General features: G+C 56.6%; 8 protein-coding genes across 8 annotated transcripts; 4 read left to right on the top strand and 4 right to left on the bottom strand.

The window, feature by feature from the left end:
- Positions 1-1,214: 1,214 nt before the first annotated feature.
- C8A04DRAFT_35007 (peroxisomal adenine nucleotide transporter 1) lies at positions 1,215-2,506 on the top strand (the record flags this gene model as incomplete). The annotated part of the gene is made up of 2 exons (XM_062783012.1): positions 1,215-1,511; positions 1,607-2,506. The coding sequence occupies 2 exons, from the start codon at positions 1,215-1,217 to the stop codon at positions 2,504-2,506; spliced, it is 1,197 nt and encodes a 398-aa protein (XP_062639656.1).
- A 173-nt stretch (positions 2,507-2,679) lies between these two features.
- On the bottom strand, positions 2,680-3,948 carry C8A04DRAFT_25790 (uncharacterized protein; the record flags this gene model as incomplete). Its single annotated transcript, XM_062779693.1, has 3 exons — positions 2,680-3,195; positions 3,249-3,835; positions 3,939-3,948. 3 exons carry the CDS (start codon positions 3,946-3,948, stop codon positions 2,680-2,682), a joined length of 1,113 nt encoding a protein of 370 aa, XP_062639655.1.
- Positions 3,949-4,530: 582 nt separating this feature from the next.
- Positions 4,531-6,132, top strand: C8A04DRAFT_9883 (uncharacterized protein; the record flags this gene model as incomplete). Its single annotated transcript, XM_062785667.1, has 5 exons — positions 4,531-4,744; positions 4,835-4,853; positions 4,945-5,049; positions 5,127-5,725; positions 5,891-6,132. The coding sequence occupies 5 exons, from the start codon at positions 4,531-4,533 to the stop codon at positions 6,130-6,132; spliced, it is 1,179 nt and encodes a 392-aa protein (XP_062639654.1).
- A 569-nt stretch (positions 6,133-6,701) lies between these two features.
- Positions 6,702-8,632, bottom strand: C8A04DRAFT_35004 (white-opaque regulator 1; the record flags this gene model as incomplete). Its single annotated transcript, XM_062783011.1, has 3 exons — positions 6,702-7,688; positions 7,746-8,345; positions 8,573-8,632. The coding sequence occupies 3 exons, from the start codon at positions 8,630-8,632 to the stop codon at positions 6,702-6,704; spliced, it is 1,647 nt and encodes a 548-aa protein (XP_062639653.1).
- A 2,289-nt stretch (positions 8,633-10,921) lies between these two features.
- On the top strand, positions 10,922-12,731 carry C8A04DRAFT_9919 (putative ntf2 and rrm domain-containing protein; the record flags this gene model as incomplete). Its single annotated transcript, XM_062785684.1, has 4 exons — positions 10,922-11,095; positions 11,157-11,231; positions 11,306-12,358; positions 12,435-12,731. 4 exons carry the CDS (start codon positions 10,922-10,924, stop codon positions 12,729-12,731), a joined length of 1,599 nt encoding a protein of 532 aa, XP_062639652.1.
- Positions 12,732-19,709: 6,978 nt separating this feature from the next.
- On the top strand, positions 19,710-20,974 carry C8A04DRAFT_9836 (uncharacterized protein; the record flags this gene model as incomplete). Its single annotated transcript, XM_062785648.1, has 2 exons — positions 19,710-20,245; positions 20,317-20,974. 2 exons carry the CDS (start codon positions 19,710-19,712, stop codon positions 20,972-20,974), a joined length of 1,194 nt encoding a protein of 397 aa, XP_062639651.1.
- Positions 20,975-21,572: 598 nt separating this feature from the next.
- C8A04DRAFT_25785 (Nnf1-domain-containing protein) lies at positions 21,573-22,904 on the bottom strand (the record flags this gene model as incomplete). Its single annotated transcript, XM_062779692.1, has 3 exons — positions 21,573-21,972; positions 22,093-22,217; positions 22,464-22,904. The coding sequence occupies 3 exons, from the start codon at positions 22,902-22,904 to the stop codon at positions 21,573-21,575; spliced, it is 966 nt and encodes a 321-aa protein (XP_062639650.1).
- A 766-nt stretch (positions 22,905-23,670) lies between these two features.
- Positions 23,671-26,348, bottom strand: C8A04DRAFT_9851 (uncharacterized protein; the record flags this gene model as incomplete). Its single annotated transcript, XM_062785656.1, has 3 exons — positions 23,671-24,252; positions 24,349-26,129; positions 26,198-26,348. The coding sequence occupies 3 exons, from the start codon at positions 26,346-26,348 to the stop codon at positions 23,671-23,673; spliced, it is 2,514 nt and encodes an 837-aa protein (XP_062639649.1).
- Positions 26,349-26,397: the final 49 nt, after the last annotated feature.

Raw genomic sequence — 26,397 nt, 5'->3', positions numbered from 1 at the left:
GCGGGATGAAGGGTGGGGGCGAATAATGGGGGTGAAGGAACGCGGTCAACGAAGGGGATGAGTGCTAGGGGTTTTGCTTTCTACGTACCGGGTTGGGCGTTAGTCGGTCGGTCGGTCGGTCGGTCGGTCGGTCGGTCGGTATGGCCAGGGAACGGACAGGAAGGGAACGGAATGGGACGAAATAGGACGGAACGGAACGGAGCAAATACGGCAGGCGAGGATGAATGTTAGTTATGTGTTATACCCTACTCTGGTCTCTGGTGCAGGCTTTGATATTGTTTTTATTATATTGTACTGCTATTTCTTCTTGCTTGCATGCTTTGACCTGGACCTTTTTCGCTTGGTGTTGTTTGGCGCGTTTGGTTCGGCTCTGGGATTTAGTTACTATGCCTTACTTTTCCTTGTACTTATCACTACTCAGTCCATGGTATTTGAGGCGTTCCATGGTAACGTTCTTTGTGTATTATACGCACATAGCTCAGGTTTGAGAGGGGGGATAAATACATTATTATAGAGCTTTATGGAGGTATGATTGCCGTGTATAAGACTGATTAAGTGAAGCTTGTGTCACCGTTAGCTGCCTGGGTTCAATTCGCATTACGCTTTCCGTCCATTACAGTGGTAGTCATTGGGTAGCCTTCTTCCTCGAGAATGGCCGACATGTGAAGATTGGGATTCCGAGAGAGGGTTAGGGTTGTGTACGCATTTGGATTTGGACAACCAGCTCTTGGATCATGACCAAGAGAAACGATCTGATGGATAGCGTTTGCACAAAATTGATTGTACATATGCTATTCCTACTGGTTACCAGTCTTCAAAGTCCCCTCAGCAGCATCTGCACGACATTGCAGTCCTTGGCCTCGAACCCCTGGCACAAAAAAGTACCCAGCCATCGAGACGCGGGATGACGTCGTTGGTGCAGGGCATCTCGATGCGCCTCGGCTCAAGGCCGGGTCTGTCAACGGGCTGAACATATTTCGACAAGACAACCACACTTGATGGGTATTTTATGACAATTCGACGCGAAATGAAGATATAGAGAGTGAGATTTATCGACATTCCATTTCAAGGAGTTTCTTCTCAACAATACCACTGCCTCGCCTAGTATTCCCATCTTTACTACCCAGCGGTTTACCTCGGCAATACTCAAACTCACTCTACACCAACACCAGACATCACAACCACCAACCACCAAATCAAGACACACAAACACCATGCCCTCCACACCCAACCTCCTCCCCGCCCTAGGGCACGCCGCCTCCGGCGCAGCCGGCACCGTCGTCTCCACAGCCGCGACCTACCCCTTGGACCTAGTCAACACGCGACTCAAAGTGCAGCGGCAGCTCGCACGGGACGGGAGCATGGATGCGGCAGACGCGTATGAGGGTGTACTGGACGCTTTTGGAGCGATATACTCGAGGGAGGGAGGGGTGAAGGCGTTTTTTGCGGGACTGGGGGCGGACGCGGGGAAGAGTGCGGTGGATAGTGGGTTGTTTTTTTTATTTTATACTGTGAGTTTCCTCTCTCCGTCCCTGCTTGGTTCCTTGTAGAGGTTGTCTTGTGTGTGGGTTTGGGGGTTGTGGTAAGGGTGGCTAACGAAGTCTAGTGGTTCCGCGCGCGTCGGCTGGCTGCACACAAGAGTGTGCCGTACCTAGGCGTGGCCGAGGAACTCGCCGTGGGCGCGGCTGCGGGCGCATGTGCGAAATTGTTTACTACGCCGGTCAGTAATGTCGTGACGCGGCGGCAGACGGCTAGTTTGCTGCATTCTTCTTCGTCTTCGTCGCCGTCTTCTACCATACAACCCGAAACCGAAAAGTCTGAACCCGAAGCTGGAACCAAGTCGGAAGCCGAATCAACAACCACACCTCCACCCCAGCCCACCGACCTCACCCTCACCCAACACCTCTCCGCCCTCCGTCGAGAGCGCGGCCTCCGCGGTCTCTGGGCCGGCTACTCCGCCAGTCTAGTCCTAACCCTCAACCCGAGCCTGACCTTTTTCCTGCAGCAGGCCATACGACGGGTGCTACTCTCCCGCGGCCAGGGCAAGCGTAATGGGGATAGCGATAGCACAGATGACTTGAGCGCGGCGACGACATTCTTCTTGGCGGCGGGGAGTAAAGTGGTTGCGACGGCTGTGACGTATCCGTTTTTGGTTGCTAAGGCGAGGATGCAGGTGTCGGCGGGGGGCGGTGCTAGTACGGAAGATGATGGGGAGGATAAAGGGGACGGTAAAAAGAAGAGGGGGAATATCTTTGCAACGGTGTGGCGGATTGGCAAGGCGGAAGGGGTATCGGCGTTGTATGACGGTATCAGTGGCGAGCTGCTCAAGGGGTTCTTCAGTCACGGCACGACAATGCTAGCGAAGGATGTCATCCACCGGTTCATTGTGCAGGTGTACATGGCCGTGGTGGCGTTGTTGCTGCGGAATCCGCAGTGGGTGTTGCCGGTCATCACGACGGTGGGTAGGGTGCGTCAGGGGCTGAGGAAACGGGTTGGAAAGGCGTAGGCGTCGTCGTCGTCGGGGACAGGAGGTGAGAAAGGGGGCGCGGTATGTGGAGGATGTGATGGGCGCGGGGAAGGACAAGGCGGTTGGGTTGGTGGGTGTGGTGAAGAGTAATAGCTAGGAAGGAAGGCGGGTAGATATTATGGATGGTACATCACCCTCGGCTCATCTCAACCTCAGCACCGGAACATCACGGCATCCTTCTTGACCTGATTACTCCCCCCCGCCGAGAACCCCGTGCCTTCGCGCCGCAGTTCCACCAAACCCGGCTGGACTTTGTCCTTCTTCCCCGACTCTTTTGCGTTTGCCGTTAAATCCGCCTCACAAACATAACAACGTATTGTCTCGCCCCCCGCCGACGACCTCATGAATTGATCCACGCAGCTCTTGCACAGCACATGTCCACACGGCTTGGCTAGTGTTGCCCGCGACGAATTGGTCAGGCCCTTTTGACAGGCGGGACATATCCTCTGGGGCTTCTTGGTGGTAGAGGAGGAATCGGGCTGCTGCTCCTCGGAAAAGTTGACCGTGATCAGGGTGTGCAGAGAGTAGTGGTGCGGGCTGTCTTCGGCCGAGGCGGGACACACAGGCTGGGTCTTGATCTTTTTCTTGACTTCGTGGAGGGTGTTGCTGGTGTTAGAGGAGGGCGTGACGGTTGGTGCCCAGAAGGAGGGGAGCGTGGGTTTGGAGGACTGTACGGGCGTTAGATCATGGGATGAGGGTGTTGAGCAGAGTATGTGCTTACCTTCTCGTCGTCAATGGCTCGGCGCGCTTTGGACCGCTCCTCTTCCGCAATGCGCGCGACCTCATCCGGATCCAGCGAGAACTTCCGCTTGTCTCCTATTTTCGGCGTATCCTCCACCGTGCCATCCCCATTCCCGCTTCCATTCCCACTCCCACTTCGTTCCCTATTACTATCATCCCGCCCCGGTTCCGTCCTCTCTTTCTCCCTTCTCCCCGTATCAGGACCCCCCCTGTTAATACTCAACCCAGCCTGCGTCAACTCAAACTCCCTCACCGCCCGTTCCCGCGCCTCCGCATCCCTTCTCTCCCCATCCTCCCTCGCCTCTCTCGCCTCGGCCTCACGCGCCCGGTCAGCCCGCTTAATCTCCTTTTTTTGCGCCAGAATATTACTGAGCGCGCATTCGCGACAGAACAAGTCGCCGCGCGTGGCACATGCGACTGGGTCGACGGCGGGCTCGAGACAGAGCCAGCAGGAGGCGAAGGGCAGGAAGGAGTCGCGAGTTAGGCGGGCCGTGGAGGTACCCCAGGCTGCGCGGGCCATGGCGCGCTCGTGGGAGGTGAAGATGGGGCGGGAGGTGTTTCTTTTGCCTGGGTTGTTAGTTTTTTTTCTCTTTCTTTTGCATTTGTTTTTTTTTGTATGTAGGCAGTTCCGATGAGATGCAATACAATAAAACATAAACATCAGACTTACTGTGCGCCATTTTGTTTGATGTGCGATTACTTAACAAGTTGGTGATAATTGAGCTGGATTCAAACAATTCAAACAAAAGTCGGAGGTTCAATTGCATGTGCTCCGGCAGACCAGCTCAGAGCTCCAGCAAAGCGGACCGTTTCCCCACAGCCCCACGCCGGCCAGGGTCACTTAACGCCATGGCCCTTGGCGCGACCCCCTGCAGCAGTGAACCCCTCCTGTAACCAACACAAAAAAAGGCGGTAACTTACCGCCCCTCAGCGAAACCGAGAGGTTACTCTCAACCCCATGTGCTGTGGGACCCGGCGGTGATTCGGCTGAAGAACTTCCAACTCTCGATCTTTTTTCTTCTTTTGTTTTTTCCCTCTCCTCTCGCCCGAGGCCATGAGCCCAACTTGTGCCCGAGGATCTGCCCTCCGCCGCAGTTCAGAGCTCAGTGGGCCAGGAAAGGACCAAGAAAGGGGATCATGTGAAATCCCGCGCGGCCATTTCTAAACTTTTTATTCGGCTTTCACAAGCCCATCTTTAATTCTTTTATTACCCACCCTACCTTTAGTTCCCTGCCCCATCCGGTAACGGCCTCACCACGGCGATGGCCACGCCTGCGCCCATCCCCGGGGTCGGGCCCCAGCGGCCGAGTCTGTCGCTGCGTCTCAAGGCGGCCATGATCATGGGCGCTACCGGCATCTTGTCTAAAGCCTTCCTGTACGGGCTCAACCGCGTGGAAGTGAACGGGCTCTCGCGCTTCCTGGACATTCTCGACAGTCGCAAGGACCCGGCCAAGCGCGAGCGCGGACTCTTGACCGGTGCGGTACCCGTGTTTTCTTCACCATATTTCGGGAGGAATAGCAGTAAAATAGTAGTTGAACTTGCGCTGACATGACATCCTACCGTAGTCTCGAACCACGTCAGTGTGTGAGTTGCGCCATGCCGTCCGTCCGATTCCTTACGACCGGCCGAGCACCCTCTACCGTAACCTGGGACTTATAAAACCGCTGCTTTGTAGACTCGACGACCCCGTGGTCTGGGGCATCCTGCCCTTTCGCTACATCATTGACCCCTCCAACCTGCGATGGACCCTCGGCGCGGCCGACATCTGCTTTGCTAACAAGTAATCTACCTTTCTCCTGAGATTTTTCTCCCACTTGTGCCCGCTGGCCGTTCCCGCTAACACTTCCCTCGCACTAGACTCTTCTCCAACTTCTTCACCCACGGCCAAGTCCTCCCCTGCCACCGACTCAAGCACTCCCCCTACGGCGGGCCCTTCCAACCAGCCATCACCCAAGCCCTCGGCCTGCTCTCCAAACCCTCCTTCGCCTCCTCCACCAACCTACCCTTCTCCCGACCACCACCAAACTCCGACGGAACCTCCGACGGCCAGCTCCAACACCACCCAGCCTACTACACCACCACCGGCCGCGACCTCCACCCTTCACCACTCTCCTACCCCCTCCACCGCCGCTACAGCTGGGTCCACGTCTTTCCCGAAGGCTGCGTGCACCAGCACTCGGGCTGTGACCTGCGCTACTTCAAATGGGGTCTGGCCCGCCTCATCCTCGAATCCGACCCCGTACCCGATGTTCTGCCCATGTTTATAGACGGCACGCAGCACGCGATGCCCGAAGACAGGGGGTTTCCACGGTTTTTGCCGCGGATTGGAAAGACGGTGCGCGTGACGTTTGGGGAGGTGTTGGATTATGAGGCGACGTTTGGGGATTTGAAGAGGAGGTGGGATCGGTTGGTTGTGAGGGAGAGGGAGAGGGAGAGGTTGGCTAGTAGGGGGGGTAGTAGGAGCTGGAAGGAGATGTTTACGTTTACTTCGGGGAAAACACCAAAACCACCATCACCACCACCCTCCCCCCTACCAACGACTCCTTCAACCACGTCCCTGGACACCCCCTCAACCACCCCCACCCCCTCAACCACCGAAACCTCCCTCTACCCCCCTCCAGACCCAACCTACCACGACACGACCCTCCCCCCAACCCTGCGCAACGGCCCGGAAGCCCAAGAAATCCGCATCCAAGTCGCGCTACGCATGCGTGACGAGATCTTGAAGCTGCGCCGGTCTTTGGGCCGGTACCCGGACCCGGAACCGTCGTTTGGCCTCGCCGAGACGTGGCGCGAAGATGGGGGGATTGAGGCGAAAAGGTATAAGAGTCGGGTTGATGGGAGTGATATTGGTCAGGATTGATTATGGACATGGACATGACTAACTGGTCGGGGTTGGTGGAGAGGGTTGGGGGCAAACGTTGGGGGCAAACAGGAGATGGGATGTGTCTTCAAGTTGGTTGAGGTGCGTGGGGTTGAAAAAAGGACGTATATATAGGCTGATAGATGGGGAAGATGTTAGACAAAATGTGTGTGTAATTTGTGTATATGCGCTGCATGCAGCAAGGTAGAGCGTTGTACATGCTACCAAAATGAGAGAGTCATCTAGACCTTGAGAAATTGAGAAAGAAAGGTGTCTGTTAATCAGTGTTTGTTTGACGTTATTCCAACCGCCCTTTTCATGTTGATAATATACATGTATGTGTCAACCAGGTCTAACCAAGGACCATCATGTGCTATATGCCAGATGCTACATCTCCCTGTGCCATATGCTACGGCTAAATAACCCAAACTCCTATCCCCTGTGGTATCTATGCGCCTGCCTGTACTGTACACCTTACATCAACCCCCCATCACCAATCACCCCCCATCACCAATCACCCCCCATCACCAATCACCCCCCATCACCAATCAAACCCCCATCATCCCTCCCTATTCACACTCTTCCTTAACTCCCAATGTCGATTCTCTCACAAACCCCGCCAACACCCTCGCCTGCACCATTCCCAAATCCCTCCACGCCGTCTCCAGCATCTCCAGCGCCCACTCCCGATACCTCCTACAAACCCCCGGCGCGCACGCCGCTACTTTCACCTGGAACAACACCGTCGGCACCCCCGGTAGCCCCAGCACCGCGCCGGGGTTGGTCTTGTCGAAGCAATCCCAGTGTTTTGGCTCTAGTTTCGGGTGGCGGTAGTGGGTTGGGACGGAGACTAAAGTGTCACGCGCGAGGTGGGTGATCAGGTCGCGGGCGAGGTGTTGGTGGGACGGGGGCAGGAGGGTGGTGGATGTGATGGGGAAGCGGGTAGCGGCTTCGAGGAGGAGTTGGTTGGTGAGGATGTGCGTCCAGCGGTAGTGGTTCCAGGCGCGGGCGATGTAGGTGTTGGTGTAGATGTGGTAGGAGTTATCGAAGACGGTGCCGGGGGGAAAGAAGGGGGGATCGATGTGCTCTTCGGTGAAGGCCCAGGGGGTGTTGTCTTGTTGTTGGGCCCAGGATTTGAGGGATAGGTTGATGTCGAGGGCTTCGCGGATTGTGTCGGCTGTTTTGGGGTGGCCGTCGAGGAAACGATGGCTGCGGAGGCCGGTGGAGAGTTGGACGAAGCGGGCGATGATCTTGACGAGTTTGGCGGAGGGTTTGTCTTCATCGGAAGCCATCTGGTCGATGGCGGCTATCCAGCCGAAAAGGGCTGGCGGTAGCGGGTCGCATTGCGAGTCAATATGGGTGGGGATCAGGACGTTGGGTTCTGAAGAGGAGTGCTGGGTCGAACTCTGTTTCGAAGACAGCGTGGAAAAGCATAGTTGTAGAAGGGCGCGGGGCCCCTCGGACGGTAATTGTGGTGCGGGGAGTGCATTTCTCAAGATAGCGGCGGCTCCCATGACGTGTATGCTTCTGGCTGGTCCATCTGTGCCAGCAATAACCTGCAAGAATAAATACTCTGCATCAAACAGACTCGAGTCCAGCGCAAAGAATCTCACCTCATACATGGCCATCATGACCACGGTCCGCATGACCATCTCCAATTCCACACTCCCCACGTATCGCACCGCACCCGCCATCCGCTGTAGAGCCAGTCCGTAGTGGTGCTTCGCCAGGGTGCTCATCTCCTTATCGTCGGTGAGATTCGACATGCCGGCCATCCCAACGGCCGCCAGGATATCCCGCATCCTAGGCGAGTGAACCCACGGCACCTCCTGAAGTTCATGGCCTGCTCTGGGCTCGTCTGGGAGTCCTATGACATAGCGGTCGACAAAAAACCGGATGGCCTTGTCCACGGCAGTCGGGCCAATCTCCAGAGTGAGTCCCCTACTTACGGCCGGTTTTCGACTATCACTTGCTGTTACGGCGGCTGGTGGGGGCGCTGTAGATTCTGGGATCGGCTCCTGGTTCCTTGTTGAGTCGGGTGGGGAGGACGAAGAACTGGACGATTCCCAGGTCTCCGACTGCCACTGGGCCTGGGCCTTTTGCATCACCTTGGTGCTCTCATCCCGGAACATGAGGGAGAGCGGGTCTCGATAACCGGGACATGTCTTGCGAACCCGTACGCATTGTGTACATTGTGGTTGAACTCTGTCGCACTGGTTTGGCGGTCAGCACGAGATGTAAATGTCATTAGATGAGTATGACGGAAGGCTGAGACGGATCTCAAAGAAACAACAAAACAACAAGGCAACCATTCACAACGCCGACACCGTTTCGTTCAACCGGACAATCCGGGTGTGATTGAAAGATCTCGTTCGAAACATGTCTCCCACGTGGTGTACTATAGTACATGGTAAGAAATACTACCGAAGAAAAGGCTGACCTTGATTCGTCGGGTCCGGCAATTCTGGCAGCCCTTCGAAGCCTTGCCGCAGTAAACCATGGCTGATCCCACCCAGAGGCATGGGAATGAATGGTAGCCAAGACGGGAGTTCAATTCGTTAGGCGCGTTGTCATCGATGCAGATAGATAGTTTGGTACGGGTAACGTTGTTTCCCCTGAGAGCTGAGAGGATCGTGAGATGGGAGAGTTCAGTTCACCGCGGAAACGATCTCGATTGCCGGCCGGTAACGGCTGAGGCTTGTTCTCTGCATCCCGCAGGCGCTCAGCGGCCGGTAGGTCGTTCGCATTCGGTTCCGCAAGGGGTTCGCGCCAGTGTCGGGAAGGCTAGCCATGCGATGCAGGAGCATGCCGCTCTTAAGCCACTCGCCCGTTGCCTGTGGAGGTGGATGGGTCTGGCGTTCGTCTGATTACCCTAGCATTACCTGGTTGGCGGGGTAGTTAAATTTAGTTAGTTCCTGTCTTGCCTGTCAAGCCTGTCTCAAAGGCCTGGGGCTTGATTTCCCTTGGGCCGTCGACAGCAAGGGTTGAAAACAAAGAAGGGGGTGAAGCCCTGTTTTCAGCTGCCCAGCTCAGCTACCTAATCTACTATGTAGATTTCAAGTGACGATTCAGCGCACAATTCTCAGAATCCACAAAACATGAGGGCGGCAAGCGGGAATGTTCTCAACTCCTATGAAACAGCTAGCAAAGAAGGGAATGGGGCCCAGCGAGTCCAGCTTGGGAAAAGCCGGGCGCACTCGTGCAAATGAGCTGATCGGCGCGGAAGTGAGAGGATTCTCGAAACATGGCGTGCGTCCCCCGTCACCGGTCCCCAAGCAAGCTTGATTGGGCACGTGACGGGGAGCCTCTCCAGCTGCACGACCCCACCAAAAAGCGCCCCACCTTAGCCGGCCGGCCCGGCTTGCCTGGGCATTGTCAACATGTTTTGGCCCAGCAGGAACATGCCGTTTCGCCGTCATCTCTGTCTCCAGGCTCATTGCCCTCTCTACTTTTTGTAAGCTAATTAGGATTCATCGCAGCATCCAGGATACATGTTCACCTCGATGCTCATGAGGCCCCGACTTCGTCCGAGTTGCTTCAAAGCGCTCGATTCGGGTTGGTGATGATTACATAATTCCCTAGCTCCTTCCGTCTTTAGTGTAGAAACAACGAACAAACGGGACATCCTCAACCGGACAAACAATGCGTATTTCCGAAAACGAAATTTAACTACCATTTTCGAACGTTGAATCATTCTATAATACAACCGGGGCCTAGGGAATGCGTATTGGCGAAGTTTATGCCTCTTCAATGTCATGAGGATCGAAGTGAGAACCCCACATCCTCACGTTACTCAGCCCGGACCCCGAATTGAAACTCGCGGGGCCATGGCGCCGAAATTATATCGGCCAACATCTAGCCACATGGATCGCTCACGAGGGCAAGACTTGGCCCAACTAGATGTAGGACTTGCCGGTTCTAAGAGCATGGAGTGTAGTTAGAGAGAGTTTTCTTGAGCCAGAGTCAACGAGGCCCCTCCGCAGGTCACTCGACCGTTTGTGCCGGATCTAATCAACATCTCTTGATTTTCTTGCTTCTACTACCTGCCCATACATGCACCGCATTTCTTCAAAAGGGAAGAAAATGCATTCAAGAACCCCATCATGCCTACCGAAGTAGTAAAACCGTGAAATGAACTCAATCCTTTGTTGCAGCCTGTCAAACGTGCAGTGATGAGCTGCAGTGGCAAGCCCAAGCCCGGCGCCAAGACCTGGAGGTTCCGTGCTCGTTTTGTGTGGGCCTGAACTCGCCCAAATCAATTTTGAAGTGAGCACCACCACAGTTTCGCGATTTCGGATTTCGAGGCTGCGCAAAGCAATAACGCCACGAGCTTCTCCTTCCCCTTCTGCCAAAACTCGACGCCGAGAAAATTTCCCACCCCCGGCAGGACAACCGCGCTCCTCCCCAGAATTTTCTTTCACTCATCGACTTCGCCACACTCTGTTCGCGCCTACCCCCCGGTCCTTTGAGCGCGATCAGGTAACTGGTACCTGACGAAACCCTCCGTTGATTTTCTGAGTCTACGGGGTGAGTTTCTCCCAACCTTCTGCGAACCGACATCCTCCAATGCCACGTTGGATCTATTTTGAACTCTCGCTGAACCCTCTTTCTTGCTAGCCGTCTCGTTCCTCCTACAATCGATCGATCAAACCGACCGACCGAACGAACCTTGGTGCTTTTCCCCTCCAAGACAAAAACACTATACCCCCACCTCACACGCGCCGAATTCCGGCATCCCGATTCTTGGACCGCCTTTCCTGCTCCCCGTCGTAGAACAAAAGTAGCAACCATGGCGACGAACGGTAATCTTAATCACGACCAGCATGTCGCCGCTCCGGCGCAGACAACAGAGGTCTCGGCAAGCGCCGAGGCCACCAACAGCCCGCTGCCCAAGGACGAGGTCGGCTGGTATTTCGTTGAGCAATACTACACCACCATGAGCAGGTCACCCGATAGGCTGCATGTGAGTGTTTCTGAAGCGTCGCCAATCCTGTTCTGGGCATCACATTGACGCTTTGGGGTAGTTGTACTACGGCAAGAAGGCGCAGTTCGTTTGCGGTCGCGAGGCGGAGGTTGTGAACGTTTCCTTTGGCCGTCAGGTGAGTTGCCGATCCCGACCCGATTCGATTACTCTCGCTGCAAGTCAATACTGACGTTGTTATCCCCGAACCAGTCCATCCAAGAGCGCATTAAGGGCATGAACTTCCAGGACTGCAAGGTTCGCATCTCCAATGTCGACACCCAGGGCTCCGAGGAGAACATTCTCATCACCGTCATCGGCGAGATGGCCAACCAGGATGGCGAACCCAAGAAGTTTGTTCAGACTTTTGTCCTCGCCCAACAACCCTCCGGCTACTTCGTTCTTAACGACATGCTGCGTTTCCTTAACGAGGACGTCGAGGAGGACGTCGAGGCCGGCACCGCCGAGGAGTCTTCGGCCCCCGTCGAGATGCCTGCCGCTCCCGAGCCCGAGTCCAAGGCCGAGGTTGTTGCTGCCGAGAAGGCCGCCGAGGAGGCTGCTGAGAAGGCTGCCGGTGAGCCGGAGGCTGCTCTGGACACCCAGGCTGTGGATGAGAAGCTGGAGGCTACCGAGGAGACCCCCGCCGTCCAGGAACCCGCCGCTGCTAAGCCCGCCGTCGAGGTTCACGAGGCGGCTCCTGAAGAGCCCAAGGCCACGACCGATGCTGAGAAGGCTGCCGAGGAGATCGCCGAGGAGGAGGCTAAGAAGCCGGAGGAGCCCAAGGACCCCGCGCCCACACCCGCCGCGGCCCCCGTCCCAGTCCGTGCGGCCGCCGCCGCTCCCGCGCCTGCGCAGCCCGAGAAGCCCAAGGGCCCCCCTAAGCCCATGTCGTGGGCGAGCCGTGTCGCTGCCGCTGCCACTGTCGGCGCGCCCAAGCCCGCTGTCCCCGCTGTCAAGGCCGCTACACCCCCTGCCCCGGCTCAGACGCGTGCTCCGGTCCCCGCTGCTCCTCAGCAGGCCGCACCGGCTGCTCAGCCTCAGGAGAGCGCTACCGCGCCGGCCGCCCCTAAGGACCAGGGCAGTGAGTGGCAAACCGCTGAGACCAAGCGCCAGAGCCGCGCCCAGCCCCCCGCTGCTGTTCCGTCGGAGAAGGAGGGCACCATGGCGTACATCAAGTACGTCACCGACAAGGTCAAGGAGGAGGACTTGAAGACCACCCTATCCGCTTTTGGCGACTTGGCCTACTTTGACGTCAACCGCCTGAAGGTATGAATTTCCGACAGCCAGACAAGAGTCATGATGGATAATGTGTGGGTGACTGACCTTTTTTCTTCTCATTTAGAACTGTGCCTTTGTCGAGTTCAAGTCCCTCTCTGGCTACACTGCCGCCATTGCCGCTAGCCCCCTCACTGTGAACGGCGAGAGCGTCGTGGTCGAGCAGCGTCGCCCCAAGGCCAACGCCTACGGTGGTGCTAACTACAACACCCCTCGTGGTGGTCCCGGCCGCGGTGGTCGCGGCGGGTACGAGCCCTCTCGCTCCGGATCCCAAGGCGGTGGCCGTGGCGGTTTCACCGGCCAGTCCCGCGGTCGCGGTGGCGGTCCTCGCGGCCGTGGCGCCTCTCAGATCGGTGCTGCCTAGTTGGCAAGCACTGCTTAACGCCTGAGCTGCCTTTGTCGTCCTTCGACTTGCGAGCCTCCCAGTTCTAGGGAAGAAAAACGGGCGCTTCTGACTCGCAAGCGAACGAGCGGGTGGCTGTCATCTTAGGAACATTTTTCATATCGTATCGACATCACACATATGCGGCGGGGGTGGATATCAAACCCGGTGGCTAGGTTGGGTTTGGGTTGGGAGGAAGGTGCGCGGTTTGTTTTTATAAGCGGCACGGAGAATGGAATCGGTGGATGATGATGACGGCGGCGGGGGTGGTGTGTGTAAAGGAAAGGAAAGGGAAGGGAAGGCATTCATTCACATTTGGTGCGTCATGGAGTCAAGGAGGTGGGTGGGGGCGTGCGTGTTCTTACGAATGAAATGGAGGGTCTTTTAGGAACAGGAACCAAAGGAGAAGACAAAAAAGACACACAGGAAAAGGAGAATTGGGGGAAAATATCCCGGCTCCCGGCCTAAAAGATATCACTTTACGCATTGGTCTTTGGGTCTGTTTTGCTTTGCTTTGATTTGATTGTTACTGTCTTGCTTTGCCTGGTTTGATCATTACGCTGTACTGTACTGTCTGTCATGTTTCAACGGACGAGGCCTGTTCTGTCTGTCGTGTTTCCATGGCCAAAGTTCGTCATGTTGGTGTTTGTTTGGCCTCCATTGTACGGGCCTGAAAGTCTATTCCATACGGCTCGCTCCATCCTCGTCTCACTACGGACTACAATGTTACTGTGCTTTCTTCCGTGGGTTGGTTTCCCGCCTATTTCTACTTAATCACTTAGTTATGTTATAGGACAGACGGCTTGGGGGGTTGGATCATAACTGTAGTGCAGGGTTTATGAGAAGGAGAGGGGAGGAAGGTGGTAATGCTGGACTTGGTTGCTTGTTTTCGGGTGTTGTATGTCATGTTTTATGTTATGTTTTGTTCGGTTCGTTTCTCCTTTCGTTGCTTGTTTACTTGAGGGGTGGTGCTGGGGATATGGGGGGAGCGAGATTGGAGAGGGGGAAAGGGGGGTAGGGGAATGGAAATAAGAAACGGTAGTGAGCATCAATGATCAAGTGATATCGTATTAACTGGGGTATTCAACCATGGGGTTGTGAAAGCCATGGACTACGGAGTCTGGTATATGTTGGACTCTTTGGGGCCTGGTGTATTCGTATACCTAGTGCCTTCGTATTATTGTGATCTAGGGGGAAGTGAAGCCCGGGTATCTAGTGTGGTTGTGTGGTAGGGACTCTAGATGGAGTTGTCTCGGTGGCGGACCATTATTTCTTGTTTCTTACGCTTCTTTCTTGCCCCCCCTTCCTCTCTTCCCCATGCTCGTCTCTGGTCTCTCTGCTCCCGTATTGTGACCTTCCTCCTCTTTGCCCTGAGAGTGAAAGCAGGGACATTTATTGAGGACGCTGGACCTTCGGTCGGAAGAGATGGGGACTGGGTTGTTGAAGTGGTGGGGGATATGATAACTTGGGGGTGAGAGGCCACGGAAGAACGGGGGAAAAGAAGAAGAAGAAAGACAGTGCGTGAGTGGTAATGGGAAGGGGGAATCAGCATGAGAGTGAGAGAGCGGGATCGGAGGGAGACGACGGATATCCCACTTCAGTAACCCGAGTCGACTCGATCGAGGTTAGGCCATGGAGGGGGTCCGTCAACGATGAGAAGGGAAGGGAAGGGAAGAGAGACAGATGTGGAGAGAGGGGAGGGTAGTATCCCACGGGAGAGGTTACCCCATATGAGAAATGGGGAGTGACCGAGTGACGCAGGGAACTAGTGTGACTGGAGTGGAGGGCTCGAGTACAGGTACTATGTAACATGGGGAACGAACGAACGAACCAAGAGTGTTTATCCATTCACAAAGGGACGGGGACAAGCTAAAGAGGGTCCTAAGCCAGACTCGAAGGGGGGTGATGAGAGCGACAGGTCTCGGGGTATCAGAAAAAGACGTTGGGGATATTGGCCGGGAATATCAAGCACGTTACAACGGGAGGACGAGTGATGCTCGAGAGGTGATGGGAGAGGAGCATCGTACCCGATGACGGTGTGTCCGATGATGGCGTGCCCGAGGATGAGACGGTGCGGTGCTTGTTGGGGTGGTAGCTACTCTAGCCATGAGCAGCGGAATCATGACCGCGAAGGATGGATGAGTGGGTTGTGCGAGGCGGATCGTGCCATAGTCTGTGATGTGTGTTGGTTGGTTTCTTTCGTGATCTATGGCGCAATGGATTCGCGATAGGGAAAAGGGATACTACAGGGAGGCGGTTGGTAGATAGATAGGGACCGCGATGAAGACTCTACCGTGTATTGAGTTTGTGATCGTCGAGAGGAACCTCCTTCCCCGCCCGTTGCTACTCCCCATCGTTAACGAGATCAAAGAAGATGTGGCCACGCTTAGGTTGCGTTGGGCCGGCACCTGAACAACATCGTCAACCACCTTCTTCACCATCAACACCAACATCGGCCCGTTCCGGGGCCAAGCTCCTGCCCGACGATGCATGTCTGTCTGAGAGGCATCATGTGAGTTCTGAGGAGTACATATTCGGCCGAGCGATGACTTGTGACCCAAGCCTCTGTGCGTTTTCTTGGCCCCTCTCAGATTGATAACAGGGTGACGGTGGACCGGGTTCCTCTCCAAGGGCCGTCTGCTTCTGGCAGGTCGAAACGCACGATGCTGGACGTGCTGTACATACACAATACATATTACAATACACAAGACACCCTTCGGAACCTCGTACCGATGTGGGCGAGCGAACAGGCGTGTTATATCTGTACAAGGTTAAGGTTCGGGTGGCAGAGGTTCTGTTTTCTTCCAAGGCCGCGTGGAAAGAGTCAAGCAGGATAATGGCTTCAAGAGCCTCGGGCCGATGGACTTAACGGCGGTCAATTCTCAAAGCGTTCCTAACCATCATGTGAAAAGCTTGCTGTCGGTAATTGCGCTTCGGAAGCAACTTAACACATGGTGCTGACAAACACGAGTCCTCTCGCGTTCTTCCAGGAGAGATATCGCGACAGCCTGCTCACATTTCATCATGCGGGAATGCCTCGAACCCCAGATCGATCTATTCGATGATCGGTTGCTCTTCATATCGCGTGGCAGTATCACATTGGCAAAAATAAGAAGACGGTTCGCCTCAGGAGATCGACACTCCATCGTTTACCGAGTCCCGATGCCCCAGACCTGGCATTGTTGATGGTGGTTGACATTTCTTGGCTCGCTCCCCCGTTACCAGACTTGCCAGTCTCCTCGTGCTCAAACCACCCATCGAGTCCCGATCTCCCCACCGCAACTGCCCGTCTGGGATGCCTGCTTGAGGCACACTGATGAGACTGGCTTCGCCAGGGCTGTGAGATCACGTCACCGGATCGCCGAGACGATCACCCACCAACTTCCGGGGATCGGCCGTGAAACCTCGAGTGCCGACAGCTTGCCGCGCAAGCTTGAACCGGGGGACAACGTTCGTCTTCACTCCTTTTTACTCGAGCCGGCGGCCTCCCGGTTTGCGAACCTTGGAAGAGCGCGGATCCAGTCACTTTCCGTTTTCCGATTCGGAAGTCTGCCCCGTGGCATGGTGTCCGATAGCGCTTCCACGTGGTCCCGCCGGCTCCGGGGCGCTGCCGAAGAACGGCGCCTTGACAAGCCATGGGGATTGAGCACGGCACCCCGCGTCGGCAGGCTGGGCTGGGGAACGCCATGTCGAAAGAGTCGCCCAAGCCTTTTTGACATCGCGGGGTCGGCTCGGCCAAGGGTAAGCTCGAGGGGCAGCGGACGACAACTCGTGCCGGCTCCGATTCCCAAGGCTCCGGAAGCGACGAGTTGAGTTCCTAGCGTCCACTAGTTAAGGCTGGTCCGCACTGCGTCATCGGGCTGCTGGCGATATCCTGGCCTCGGCGTGCCTGATATTGACAAGCGCCATTTCCCTTCCCTGTCTGTCAGCTGCGGACGCGCCTTTTCGTGAACAACGAATTCGTGTCCCCCCTCGAACAGCGCGGCTATGAAGGATGTGTAGCACTTCCCTTCATCCTGCTGGTCCTCATATCGAATTTGTGAAGCCAAATATCAAAAAGAATGGAAAGTTTTGGGAAAGAAATCATGATGCGTTCCGATCACTGCGACGGCTTTTCGCCTTCCTTGTCTGGAGACGATCAACCCCGGCCAGCCGCATTTGCAAATGGACGAGAGCAGACCGAGCAACGCCCTTGTTGAAGATCACATCTGAGGGGCTTGGCAGTCCTGCTCCCACCTTCCCAAACGGTCGGCTGCACTTCGCACGGAATGGATGGTCTGGGCCCGCTTCGGGACCCACCCGAACGTTCAAGGTGGCTCAACCTGGTTCAGCCTCCTGGCCTCGAAAGCAGAACCGAGAAGATGTCCATAGGGAACGACATTGTGTGTCCAAAATGGGCGAGAAGTGAGGGAAGGTTGGAGGGAGGAAAGACATCAACCACTTGCCGTCCGGCCGGAAGAACAAAAGAAGCGCCGAGGGAGGGAAACAGCGGGCAGCTCGCGTCTGGACTGTTAAGCGCAAATTTCACCCGAAGAAGGAACTGCTCACGATTCTGACCTGCCAAGTTCAGCAGCCGCATTTTTGACGTTGGGGCAAGCGCCGCTCCGGAATAAATTGAATTGTGGCGTGGGAGCGGACAGAGCGACTGGACGATGGTACCATTGGGTTACAAATACCTCAGCTTTCGGCAGCGAGGGTGAGAGCTTGTTTGAACGTGCCCTGCTCGGTCAGCGTCCCACCTTCTGGAAACATCAAAGAATTTAGCAGTCGGGGCAGGCACCGTTGGACAGGGCCTGCAGGCAGGGGGGCGAGAGGAAGGCCAGGAGGGTGCCTGTCTCTCTGTCAGCTCAAGTTCGAATTTGGGCAGATCCAATGTGATAGTCGTCTTGGGGCTTTGGGCTGATGGTAGAGGTTTCGGAACCGATGCGCTGGCAACCCCTAAACCTCCAGAATTGCGAATGATTGACAATTATGAAGTCGTCTTCGATGAGCAATCCGAAACTGTCGGGTTTTAGCGGTTGACGTGCCTGCTTGTTGGTCCAAATTTCACACTCATCTGGCGAACCCCAGCTCCCGGTTCCATATGCAGTCCCCCAAACCACCTCCCCGGAACAGCCTAGCTTGCGTTTGCGTGAGGCGCACCCGCGCCTGATGATTGGCCACTCTTTGGTTTTGGTGCGCCCATCAATGGACACAGCGGAGCTGGGTCGCGACGAGGAAACCGAAAAGCAGTGCAAAGCACCTGCCTCCCGTCTCGCCTGCCCCGGTGTCGTCGCTTTCCCGCTGGAAATGGGGGGGCCGTGTTGCAGTGGGCCTGCCGCGCATCGCACCATAACGGAAAAATCATACATACATTTGCGTAATATAGACCAGACAGAGGGTGTCGGCCGCGAAAGACCCATTTTGAGCGCTGCGGAAGGACGCCGAGTTAAATGAAATTTTTGATGGAATGATTGCTGGTCACCAACAGGATCCAGTCGGGTAAAAGAAACCCAACCAGGCACAGCAGCTAGGTGGAAGCAATGGAAGCACGGGGAACACACACCTTCCAAGAGACGGCAGAGGTGACCTCGGTGCCCGTGTGAATCCAGATCGGCCAGCCCCTTTTGAATTTCTTCCTTTTTGTAGCTCTGCCCTGCGCTAGCGAGCGGCGAACAAGCCCGCCTGCCTCAATAGTGTGGACGAAGACGATCGATATTGATGATTGATACATGTTGTTACCGTACCTCTTAGTTGCGAACTCATTGATCAACGACCAAGACGGGGGCATCCGGGCAGCCATCCAAGCCATCCATGAGCGATCCGGGATGTGGAGACCCTCCAAAATCAAAACCCACTGTCCCACGCAACACCCACTGCTGACAAGCCGGGGGCTGCTTTCAGCCCCTCAATTGTCGCCAAGCGCTGGGTGACTGGTTGACTGATGGTTTGGGATAATTGGCAACAACTTCCGCATCCTGTCACCTTGCCCGTTCTCCTAGCCATCATTGCTGCCCTTTCTCTCCACACTCTGCCCGTTTGGGAGCAGCTGCGACCTGCGACCTCGCACCCTCCTGGCCACGTCAAAGTCAGGTCGTGCTTTCCGTATTCCGAGTTCCGCTCTATTCATAGCGTGGGGTTTTCCGTCGTGTTTCCGCTCGTTACCTTCTTCATTCGCACTCCCTGTCTTTTGCACTTCACCCAATCTGGGGAGCCCAGAGGGCAGTTGCAGTTTCCTTTCCCGACGAGTCGACGACCAAGTTCCTTCCGAACTGCTGCAAGCGCCTGGGGCTCCTGCACACACACCGGCTAGACGCTGCCCAAACTTGCCTCCGCACGACCAAACGGACTGCACACGCACTCGCCTTCCGCATTTCCGCCGTTACTTTCTCGCACTCACTCTGCAGAGGCGCCTTTTTTTCCCCAGAAAATCAATCCTGCAGGCTTCTGGCCTCCCAGTGACCTCTGCGCCCCCTTTTTTTTCCCCTTTGGAGTTTTTGGACGGGAGCGCTGCGTGGTCTTGGCGGCCGTCTCATTTCACTCATACCTGCGAGTCTCTCTCGGCTATCATCCCGTCATAGTCCTGGAGTACGTCTCTTGTCCGCGGACACCGTCGCCGACTCAAGCCGCAACTCAGACGAAACTTGCGCCCGCCAACCCCTGAGCGGACACACGCGCGGCATTGCCAGAGTGAACGGCGACCCCGACGCCTTTCCCGTCGAAAGGACCCCCCACTAGACGGCGCACTGGGGGCCGGGCATGTCATGCCAGCGAAGACCGGATCAGCAACCGAACCGTGAGTTAATGCTCACACCAGCGACAGCAACGCCAGCGACCACAGGATCGATACACCAGTCGGGAGGAGGGGGGAGGGAGGGGGGAACGGAACCAGCTTGGTCCTTATTCTCGACGAAACCGCCACCGCCGTAGTGGCACGCGCAACGTCGCCGTCCGGAGGAGATTAGGCAGTCCCATCGCCCCATGGCGCGAAGGCCTAGCGATGCCTTCTCCCAGTACAGCGCCGGCGCCGGCGACGCGGTGTCATGTCGCCCGCGACGCATGTCGATGGAGGAAGACATGTTCTACCGGGAGGTCATGACGTCGCGGCCCGCCCAGCCTCCGAGCTATGACTCTGCTATGAAGGCGGTCATCGCCTCCCAGAGGAGGGCGCTGGCTGCTGCTGCTGGGCAAGGAGGAGCTGTGGGACACATCGCCGAGGATGTGTTGCCGCAGTATTCGTGTGGAATCCATATGGAAGGAGTGTTTATGCGCAAGATGGAGATTGAGGAGACGACAAAACGAGCCGAGTACCGCGACTGGAGGATGGTGTATGTCGAGCTGCGGGGTACCGCGCTCAACGTTTATTCGGTCAAAAAGGAACGAGGGTGGTGGTCGTCGACAAAGCAAGATGGCCCGGACATCTCGCCCGACAACCCGCCGTGGGTGAAGAAGTCGACGCTTGAAAAGAGTTACAGCTTGCTCCATGCGGATGCGGGGATCGCTGCCGACTATAGAAAGTGCGTATTTACAGGGAGAGGGGGAGATGGATCTATCAGTTGTTAAGGGGTAAGATGCTGACCAAGAACAGGCGACGATATGTTATCCGCATGAGGGTAGAAACCGACCAGTTTTTGTTGTCCTGTGTGGAGATAGGGACATTCGTCAATTGGCTGGACGGGATATTCGCAGCTATCAACGTGTCGCCTCCGATTGATGAGCGCGATTTTCCGCGGGATTTCAGTATTCCGCGAATTCAAAGGATACGATGGTTACGTGGACACCGGCCACAACCCGAAGACAGCATCGGGTTTCAACGATTGACGGAACAGCGAAGGCAGGATGGGAGCGATGTAGACGAAGACGGTGACGACGGCGTGGAAGGCGGCGAGCCGGGGGATCTCGACTATGAAGGAGACGACAATGGGTATGGACCGCGGACCGACCACCCGATTGTGGGCCGACTTTCGACGACGTCGTATCCGAATGAGAACATCGACCCCGACACGGGCAAGTGGCGGCCACAACACGGATGGAGCACGACCCACGACCAGTTGTATGCGCGACTATGCTACAGCGTGCTGCTGTTCAAGAGCCCGCGCAAGAGCAACTATGTGATTGCGCGTGGCAAGCGCTGGTACGTCGACTGGGGCACCGGCCGCATGATCCGGGTGCTACCGCCGGCGTATGGCGAGGTGGACGTCATGGGGCCTTGGCAGGTCATCATGCCAGAGAACAGGCTCATTTAAAGGGGCAGTTTGTGTTGAAGTATGGTGGCCCCCCATACTGGCAACGTTTGGCTGCCGCATTCTTCTTCGCCTCGGGCGACTCCTTTTTGATATCCACTTTTTTTACTTTGTCATTTTTCCATTTTACGTCATACCAGCGGCAGGAGTTTTTTTACGGGAGTATAGCGGAGCATCTTGGGCGATTACATCTGGCGAGCCATTTCTTTGCATATTTCTTTTTGGTTAGCATGGGACCGGGAGGCTGCGAAGCAGCGAACGGTAGGAAGGACGGCGAGCATCAATATACCACTTTTCTTGGATGGAACGTCGGGGAGGCTTGGGATTTGGGGGCCCCTCCGGGTCGGGTTGGTTGCGTAGGACTTACCAGTACATAGTTGTGAACATGGAAAACATCAATAATGTTCCTAAGCGACGAAATGCTTTGTGATTGGATGACCTGGGTATATCTGTTCAAGTCGACGACGCCCTTGAGTCTGTGTTGTTCTCGTGTTCCGCCCGAGTTGGACTATCATAGCCTACTGCGTTCCCTATACTGGTGGTATTGTATATCCTGATTTAAACCCCATTTACCTCCTTAATTCCCACCTCACCCCCTTACTTAGCCTTGCCCCACCTTACCCTCCTCCCTCTCCTTCTCCCTCTCCTTCACAGCCCGTATCGCCTCATCCGCCGCCCGCGTCTCCGCCGCAATCTCCTCCGCCACACTCACGCGGACTTCTCCTCCTCCTGCTGCCTCCTTCCCACCAGGAGTAACAGCACTGGGAGTGGTAGTGCCGTCCTCGAATAATAAGGCATTCGCCCCTTCAAGATCGGCCATGACTTTCTCCACACCGGAGAGCAGGGCTTCCATTTCAGCGCGTTGGGCGCGGATTTCATCCCAGAGTTGGGTGTTGAGTGTTTGGGTGGTGGAGAGGGTGGCGGTGAGGTGGGTGTGCTGTGAGGTGAGGTGCGGGAGGAGGTGGGCTTGGAGGATGGTCGGGGCTGGGAGGGTGTGGGGGCTAATAGGATGTTAGCTGGATGGGCTGGTTGCGAGGGGCGGGGGGATAGTAGGAAGAAGGGGGAAGGGGGGTATAATGGAGAAGGGGGAAGGGGAAAGGGGAAAGGGGAAGGGGACGTACGCTACTGGGGGGGAGGTTGGGTCGTCGGCTTCGCGACGGCGGTGGGCGGCGTCGGTGACGAGGGCTTCGAGCTCGTTGAGGCGGGCGACTACTTGCCGGTTGGCCATGATTGTTTCGAATTCGCGCTGGGAGGGATGTTAGTGTATGTTCCTTTCGATCGACTACATCCTTGAAATAGAAAGATTCTAGATCAAGGAAACACGTATCGAGCTGCTTCTCGGGGACCACTTGCTGAGACCACAAACTCCCGTCCGCGGCCACTTTCCAACCTCACCAAACCCAACAACACAACATAGATACAACAATAAACCTGTAAAAAACAACAACGAGAAAACACCAAAAAAGGGGGGGACAAAAGAAAAAAAACATACATTCCACAACCCCCCCAACCTCTCCACCATCTGTCTTTGGACAAACTCCAACGTCCCCGGCGCCCGCGCCGACATGGTCGGAAAACACGCCTCAAAATTCTCTTTACTAATCTTGTCCAGCGTGTGTCGTGCCGTGGAGGCGAAAAGGGCTTGGAGTCGGGCGGCGCGTGGGCCGGGGGTTGGTATTGGCGGTTGGTCTTTTGCGTCTTGTGGTTGTTGTTGTTGTGGCTGTTGTTGTTGTGGCTGTTGTTGTTGTTGTGGCTGTTGTTGGTCTCGTGGGGGTTCTGAAGAAGCATGTTGTTGTGATGGTATTTGGGCGTCTTCTCCTTCTGTTTGTTCTCCTGGGGGAGTTTGTTGTGGTGGTGGTGGCGGATCGAGCATCTCGGTATCTCGATCGTTGGCCGCCTGCGACGGGCGCGACGGTTGCGCCGAGGCGGACATGGTGAGGTTCTCGAGCAGATATGTGGTATTGTGGCGTGCGTTTTGTCGTCGATTGGAGACTTGATCGGAACCTCGTGAATTATTAGGCGATCTGTGATCGATGGTTGGCAGCTTCCTGAGCTTGAGGCGAGTGTGGTTTTCAAGATTTGAGAATTGAAATGCGCAAGTCGCGTCGCGAACGGGTCCCATGCAAGCGCGTTTGATGGGACGTCGTTGACAGCGGGGTACCGAGGGAACCTGCCCAGCGAAATACAGCGGGGCAGCGCAAATTGCTGGGCGTCTTGGCGGGCTTCAACGCTGAAAGATAGGGTGCACGGCCCCTATAAAGAACACTCTAGGAGTTCATCCCATCTCTATCACTTGGGATCGAGACTGCAGCGATTCGACAGCAGAAACAAGCTTCATTATGAAATACCATCGCAATCTCGACATCAAAATACACAGTATCCACCGCATCCTTCCCAAATCATCACCCTCGTCATATCATCCCTACCCTCCCGTCATTCTTCCCAGGTCATATATACACATGTATAAACAAAAGAAATTCGCTTTCCACACATCCACCACCCCCGGAATCATCCGCTGTCCACCTTTCATTTCAGCCATCCCCATTTTCTCATCAGCGCGCATAGCCAGCGTATTAGGATCGATCTGTGTCCAAAACGCCACGCCAACGAAAAGAAACAATCCGACTTTACCTCCCCCCAAAGAAAAAAAACTAGCCTCCTCACGATGGACTTATTAAACCCGACCCCAAACCACCCGATCAGGAAAACTCCACCGTCGGCTGCCGGCTCCCATCACGACGTTCCAACCTCCGCCTCCGCCTACGATCCGCCGCAGCGCCTGCATCGGTCATAGGCCCGCTCGTGAACGTAGCGTGACTACCGCCCGGGCTCATCAAGCTCGGCGCTCCCGGGCCAGCACCCGCCCCAGCAGCCGTGCTAGGCCCAGGGCTCTCGGGCAAACTGGACATCGTGGTTCCCGCGGCTGGGACGCTGCCCGATGGGCCAGCGGCACCAGCGCCGCCCGAGTAGTATGCCGAGTCTTTGCCGGCAGCGCGCTTGGCGAAGGCCGGGGTGGGTGGCTCCAGGTCCTCCCCGGGAACAAGGCCCTCCACACGCTGCTCGGCGGCACGCTCAGCGCGGCCGCGGCTGGTCGAGTCACGACGGTAGCGTCGGCTGCTGCCTGTAGCGGTTTCGTTGCCCGACTGCGAGCTGATCGAGTCCGCGCGGCGCCGACGGGCTTCCTGGGTGGGGACGCGGTGTAGAGTGACGCGGTCAGGTCGATCCCCGTCGATGCGCACGCGCACGCCGACAGGATCCCGGGAGTGGTGACGACGGCGTTCCTCATCTTCGGCCAGGGCCAGGGCACTAGCCGAGGCCGCTGCAGCCGCGGCAGCAGGGTCCGTCTCGCGTCTGCTCCGGCGCCGGCGGTGCGTGACATTAGGCGAGCCATACGCCTCGCTGCCGTCGGACTCGCGGTGGAAGATGCCGTGCGGGTCGGCTGGCATGGGCGGCATGGAGACGGGGTCGGTCACGTCGAAGCGTGAGGGCTGGGTCGAAGGTGGGCCTGCGGTGGTCGGAGACACAACAGGAACCGCGGCCGCGCCGGTGCGATTAGGAGGCGTCACGGGGGCTGGTGCCGCGCCCAGTGGAGGGGGCCGGAATCCAGGCGGTGCTGGATCATACGGGGTGTTCCCACGCGGCTCGATCGACGACTCATCCGAGAAAATGGAAGTCTCGGTGAATGTCGTCTGCGTAGGCGCGGGTCGGTGAGATTGAGATTGCCGTCTCGAATCACGCCTCGTCGGCGTCGGGTAGCCGTCACCCGTGTACCTCGAGTTCCGCCGCCCTGCTCGTCTTTCCTCCTCTTCCTCCCTCCGCCTCTCTTCCTCATCCCTCAGCCGCTCCTCTTCCCGCCTATCCGCTCTGTCCTTACCCATCTTGGTCAAGAACCCCAACCCCATTCCCGCAAGCAGTCCCTTTCCAACACCCCCGCTCTTTCGCGCCGGCGCCGGCTCTGATGTCCGTCGGGATGGGCTGACATAGGAGGAATAGTCGGAACCGTCAAGTGTGCTGTCGAACCTGGAAGTCGCGGCATGGGAACGCTTTGGAGTCATAGGTCGTGGGGGCCGGCCGGCGCCGACCACGGGCGGGCGCGGTGGCGGCAAAACAGATGATTCAGGGCCAAGGCGGCTCGGGTACCCCGTGTCCTCCGTCCGGTCGGTGTACTCGCTCTCCGTGAATTCGCTTCTGGCCGGGTGGTGTCTGCGCCGACTGGGCGTGTCCGTCGCAACGGCCGAGTACTCGTCGTCATGGCGTCTGTCGTTCCTGTTCACCATCTTAGATATTAGAGCACCGGCGCCCAGCCCAGCGCCAGCCGCAAGAATCTTATTCATGAAGCCACCGCCGCCACCACCTCCACCGCCGGTACTTGCGCGCCGTCGTTCCGGTTCCTTCTCGTCATAGTAGCTATCGGATTCCCGTCGGGAGGAGATCACAGTCGCACGATGCGGCCGGTCCACGGGGCTCGGGCTCCGACTCAAGCCACGCTCGGCATCCTTGTGCTTCTTGCGGCGGAAGAGTGCCAACGCACCGGCGCCGATCGCCAGAGGGCCGAGCCACTTCATCTTGCCCCCATGATGGTCCGTCACGCGGCTGCTCTCGTCATCCACATGGCTGTGAGCAGCGCGTCCCCTGACAAATTCATGTCGTCCATAGTCCCGGTAGTCCAGAACAAAGTAGAGCACGAGCAGAAAGCCCATCCATAAGGCGTAGAGGATGAACAGAACCTTGGGAGAGCCGTACAGCGTAAGGCCCAGGGGGACCTGCACAATGCCCAAGAGGGTAATAGCCCGGCCGGACCAGCGATGGACGTGCAGACGGAACGAGCGGCCGGTGATCTTCCTGACCAACCCACCACCAAAGGCCTGGAGCAGAACTAAGACGTAGATGGCGACGCCGATGCCGTGGTGCGGGTTCGTGAGATTGCGCGGCGGGCCGACAGCGATGAAACCGAGGACGAATATAACGGTGGTGAGGCCGACAGCGAGGATTTGCAGGTATGCGTGGTACCGAACGGCGCTCCCGGGTTGGCGAGTGAAGAACCTCACTAGCAGAACCGCGATAGGGACGATGAAGAGGAAGGTTATTGCTGCGAGAACGCCGTGGCCAAGAATGAGGGTGTGATACTCTGCAACGGTCGAAAATCGGTTACCCATTCCTGAAAAAAACAGTTAGCCCTTGTATTAGTGGCTGACCAACCCAAACAACAAAACTCGACCCTCATACCATTGTATTGCATCGTCTCAAAGTTTAACCCCACGAGATTCGGCAGAAGGAAGGTATTTTTCGTAAAGTCCCATGTCCCGTCACCCACATTCAGGGTATCGGAGGAATAGGAACTCGACCCCGGAGGGGAAAGATTGTCTGCCGGCGCCATGGCGGCGGTGCACGGCGTTGGGAGCCCAGCACGGGCAGAGGGCGGGTGT

This window comes from Dichotomopilus funicola (assembly GCF_033296635.1).
Source record: "Dichotomopilus funicola strain CBS 141.50 unplaced genomic scaffold C8A04scaffold_9, whole genome shotgun sequence".
Taxonomy (NCBI): domain Eukaryota; kingdom Fungi; phylum Ascomycota; class Sordariomycetes; order Sordariales; family Chaetomiaceae; genus Dichotomopilus; species Dichotomopilus funicola.
The sequence above is the reverse complement of the archived record's forward strand: the minus strand, read 5'-3'. Positions and strand labels throughout refer to the sequence as shown.